Source organism: Palaemon carinicauda, chromosome 18 (assembly GCF_036898095.1).
Source record: "Palaemon carinicauda isolate YSFRI2023 chromosome 18, ASM3689809v2, whole genome shotgun sequence".
Lineage (NCBI taxonomy): Eukaryota > Metazoa > Arthropoda > Malacostraca > Decapoda > Palaemonidae > Palaemon > Palaemon carinicauda.
In genome coordinates, this window is record NC_090742.1 from 17,429,854 (window position 1) to 17,434,853 (window position 5,000).

At 36.3% G+C, this 5,000-nt stretch overlaps 1 protein-coding gene across 1 annotated transcript in view; it reads left to right on the top strand.

The window, feature by feature from the left end:
• Positions 1-5,000, top strand: part of LOC137657645 (uncharacterized) — a 444,763-nt gene that overhangs the window by 159,881 nt on the left and 279,882 nt on the right. Inside the window, exon 19 of the mRNA XM_068392046.1 lies at positions 4,206-4,432. Within this exon, the coding sequence (XP_068248147.1) occupies positions 4,206-4,432 (227 nt within the window). The remainder of the gene's footprint in view (positions 1-4,205; positions 4,433-5,000) is intronic.

Here is a 5,000-nt window from a genome sequence, read left to right on the forward strand (position 1 = left end):
CTCAGCCATGTAGTTCTGGGTCTTCCAATTCTTCGAGTGCCTTGTGGAACCCAGTTAAAAGTTTGGTGACCACAGTGGATGCTGCTACAGGTATGGTACCCGTTTGCTTGTTTGGTTTTGTCCTCAGCCATGTAGTTCTGGGGCTTCCAATTCTTCAAGTGCCTTGTGGAGCCCAGTTAGAAGTTTGGAGACCACAGTTGATGCTGCTACAGGTATGGTACCTGTTTGCTTGTTTGGTTTTGTCCTCAGCCATGTAGTTCTGGGTCTTCCAATTCTTCGAGTGCCTTGTGGAACCCAGTTAAAAGTTTGGTGACCACAGTGGATGCTGCTACAGGTATGGTACCCGTTTGCTTGTTTGGTTTTGTCCTCAGCCATGTAGTTCTGGGGCTTCCAATTCTTCAAGTGCCTTGTGGAGCCCAGTTAGAAGTTTGGAGACCACAGTTGATGCTGCTACAGGTATGGTACCTGTTTGCTTGTTTGGTTTTGTCCTCAGCCATGTAGTTCTGGGTCTTCCAATTCTTCGAGTGCCTTGTGGAGCCCAGTTAGAAGTTTGGAGACCACAGTTGATGCTGCTACAGGTATGGTACCCGTTTGCTTGTTTGGTTTTGTCCTCAGCCATGTAGTTCTGGGGCTTCCAATTCTTCAAGTGCCTTGTGGAGCCCAGTTAGAAGTTTGGAGACCACAGTTGATGCTGCTACAGGTATGGTACCTGTTTGCTTGTTTGGTTTTGTCCTCAGCCATGTAGTTCTGGGTCTTCCAATTCTTCGAGTGCCTTGTGGAACCCAGTTAAAAGTTTGGTGACCACAGTGGATGCTGCTACAGGTATGGTACCCGTTTGCTTGTTTGGTTTTGTCCTCAGCCATGTAGTTCTGGGGCTTCCAATTCTTCAAGTGCCTTGTGGAGCCCAGTTAGAAGTTTGGAGACCACAGTTGATGCTGCTACAGGTATGGTACCTGTTTGCTTGTTTGGTTTTGTCCTCAGCCATGTAGTTCTGGGTCTTCCAATTCTTCGAGTGCCTTGTGGAACCCAGTTAAAAGTTTGGTGACCACAGTGGATGCTGCTACAGGTATGGTACCCGTTTGCTTGTTTGGTTTTGTCCTCAGCCATGTAGTTCTGGGGCTTCCAATTCTTCAAGTGCCTTGTGGAGCCCAGTTAGAAGTTTGGAGACCACAGTTGATGCTGCTACAGGTATGGTACCCGTTTGCTTGTTTGGTTTTGTCTTCAGTCATGTAGTTCTGGGTCTTCCAATTCTTCAAGTGCCTTGGGGAGCCCAGTTAAAAGTTTGGTGACCACAGTGGATGCTGCTACAGGTATGGTACCCGTTTGCTTGTTTGGTTTTGTCCTCAGCCATGTAGTTCTGGGGCTTCCAATTCTTCAAGTGCCTTGTGGAGCCCAGTTAGAAGTTTGGAGACCACAGTTGATGCTGCTACAGGTATGGTACCCGTTTGCTTGTTTGGTTTTGTCTTCAGTCATGTAGTTCTGGGTCTTCCAATTCTTCAAGTGCCTTGGGGAGCCCAGTTAAAAGTTTGGTGAACTAACCTCATGGAGAGTGCGAGATGATGAATAGAGAAGTGTTGATTTAAAAGACGACTGGCGAAATCTAATCAAGGCCCTTTGCGTCAATAGGCGTAGGAGATGATGATGAGGATGACATTTATGATAATAATTGGTACGCGTCTTTTTTTTTTTTTTTTTTTTTTTTTTTTTTTTTTTTTTTCATGATATTCCTACAGAGGGTTAGATTCACATGAGCTCGAACTGCTTTTCAAAAATTTAAACAGGTAATAATTTCTATTTAAAATGCCTCTTTTTAATTATTGATAACAAGCTGCTTTCACGCTCTTAATGACAGCCTTCCCAGTAGAAGGTTCCACTTTTATAATTTAGAGAATAGGCTACTGACGAGAAGCAAGTCATGATACCACGATGTTCAATCACATTCATTCCGATTCTTTGATTTCTTAGCGCAAAGGAAGTCCTTAGAAGTTGCTACTGTGGAATCATCCTTGCTTGGAGGCAACCTCTCTCTCTCTCTCCCTCTCTCTCTCTCTCTCTCTCTCTCTCTCTCTCTCTCTCTCTCTCTCTCTCTCTCTCTCTCTCTCTCTCTCTCTCTGTTGACCTAATTGTGTAAGACAGAGAATTTTAAAAAATCGATATTCTGCATGACCCGATATGCCATGAATATTTAAGAGGAGAGCATCTGTATCTGCCCTCTTGTCGAAGCTCGAATATTTTATGTTTTACATTTTGGAGATTAATCCTATAAGAGGGGAATTCGAAAAGAGTATTTTTTATTCAATATTTGATTGATTACATATTATTCTTTCTGAATTTTATATCATTGATGATTACGCTGAATATTTCATTAACAAAGCTGACAGTAGACTATAGTAGAAGACCCTATATCTTTATTTCATATTTTTTTTGCATTGATAAGAACGTTTTCTCAAAGATCCTGTTGATCTTGGCCATTAACTTCGAATGGACTGATTAGTCATATGTTTATCTTCATCAAACATAAGGTCTGATGTTGTTTAGATGTCAACATCGAAATAGACAAAATATGTAAATATCAAAATACAGATTCAGCAGACTCGAATATCATGCCTTATATGAATTTTGATATTTGATTATTGATGAATTTAACTAACATGCTCCTTATTACTAATGGAGATTTAGCAAAGTAGAGTAGTTCAACTGACTGTTGTACAAAGTACGAATTTAACCACTGACCATTGTACCTAATGCGATTTTAATAACCGATTATTTTACAATTTTTTATAACTATTTAATATGGATCAAAATGTGATTCTACTGATTATTGTACAAAATATGAATTTAACTACTGACGACTGTAGAAAAATATGATTTTAACTAATGAGTATTTTACAAAAAGATAATTTAACTATAGGGTATTGTGCAAAATGCGATTTTAACCATTTTCAAAATACCATTTTTATCTACAGACTAATTTACAAAATTTGAATTTAACTATTGTCTATTGTACAAAATGTATTTTTTTCCTACAGCCTAATGTATAAAATGCGAATTCATATATAGATTATTTTCAAAATATGATTTTAACCACAGACTAATGTACAAAATGTAAATTTAACAACTGACTATTCTTCAAAATACGACATTAACTATTGACTATTGTACAAAAGGTGGATTAATAACTGGCTATTATAAAAAAGCGATTTTACTTATTGCTCTACAAAATGTGGCATTAAATAATGATTATTCTACAAAATGCGACATTAACTATTGACTATTGTAAAAAAGGCGAATTAGCAACTGACTATTAAACAAAAAGCGATTTTAGCTACTTATTGCTCTACAAAATGCGACATTAAATAATGACTTTTCTACAAAAAGTGACATTAAATAATGACTATTCTACAAAATGCGACATTTAATAATGATTATTCTACAAAATGCGAATGTAACTACGGAATATTATAAAAAAAAAAAAAAAGCTTATTTACTGACTATTCTATGAAATGCGAATTTGACTACTGGCTATTCTACTAAATGCGAATTACACTATTAACTATTTCCAAAATGCGAATTTAAACTACTGATTATTTCCAAAATGCGAATTTAAACTACTGATTATTTCCAAAATGCGATTTTTTCTACAGACTAATGTACAAAATACAATTTTAACTACAAACTAATGTACTAAATGTGATTTTAACAATCGATCTTAGCACCACTACTTAATATCATTCCGAATGTCTGAAAGCGAGTGTTGCCAACGCGAATTCAACTACTATTGAACAAAATGGTGATTTAACCATTGACTATTCTACAAATTGCGAATTAAATTATTGACTATTTACAAAATGCGATTTTTTTCTACAGACTATTGTACAAAATGCGATTTTTTTCTACAGACATGTACAAAATACGATCTTTTTTCTACAGACATGTACAAAATACGATTTTTCTACAGACTATTGTACAAAATACGATTTTTTCTACAGACATGTACAAAATACGATTTTTCTACAGACTATTGTACAAAATGCGATTTTTTTCTACAGACATGTACAAAATACGATCTTTTTTCTACAGACATGTACAAAATACGATTTTTTTCTACAGACTATTGTAAAAAATACGATTTTAAATACAAACAAATGTACAAAATGCGAATTTAACAGCCCATCTTAGAACCACTACTTAATACCATTCCGAAGGTCTGATAGCAAGTGTTGCCAACGCTGGCAAAGCAGCGGCCTTAACCTACCAGAGGAGAGTCGCCAGGGCCAACGACCTCCTTGCGAATCTCACCGACTGGAACTCGACGGACGACCTCATTTCAGAGACGACCACGACTACCATGATGCCAACGACCACCGACTCCCTCGCTATGACCACACTTATTGCGACCTCTGTGGCGGCTGTGGAGGAAGCCACAAACTTAGTAATGTTTCTTTCATTTTTGTGATGTTTCTGTAGTTTTGGTAATGTTTCTTTAATTTGGATGGTTTCTTTCATTTTGCGGATGTTTCTTTAATTTTGGTAATGTTTCTTTAATTTGGGTGATGTTTCTTTCATTTTGGTGATGATTCTTTAATTTTGGTAATGTTTCTTTAATTTGGGTGATGTTTCTTTCATTTTGGTGATGTTTCTTTAATTTGGGCGGTGTTTCTTTCATTGTGGTGACGTTTCTTTACTTTGGTAATTTTTCTTTAATTTGGGCGATGTTTCTTTCATTTTGGTGATGTTACTTTAGTTTTGGTAATGTTTCTTTAATTTGGGGGATGTTTCTTTAATTTGGGTGGTGTTTCTTTCATTTTCGTGATGTTTATTTAATATTAGTGATGTTTCTTTAATTTTGGTGAGGTTTTTTAATTTTGGTAATGTTTTCTTTTATTTTGGTGATGTTTCTCTAATTTTGGTAATGTTTCTTTAATTTGGGTGATGTTTCTTTCATTTTAGTGATGTTTATTTAGTTTTTGGTAATGTTTCTTTAATTTGGGCGATGTTTC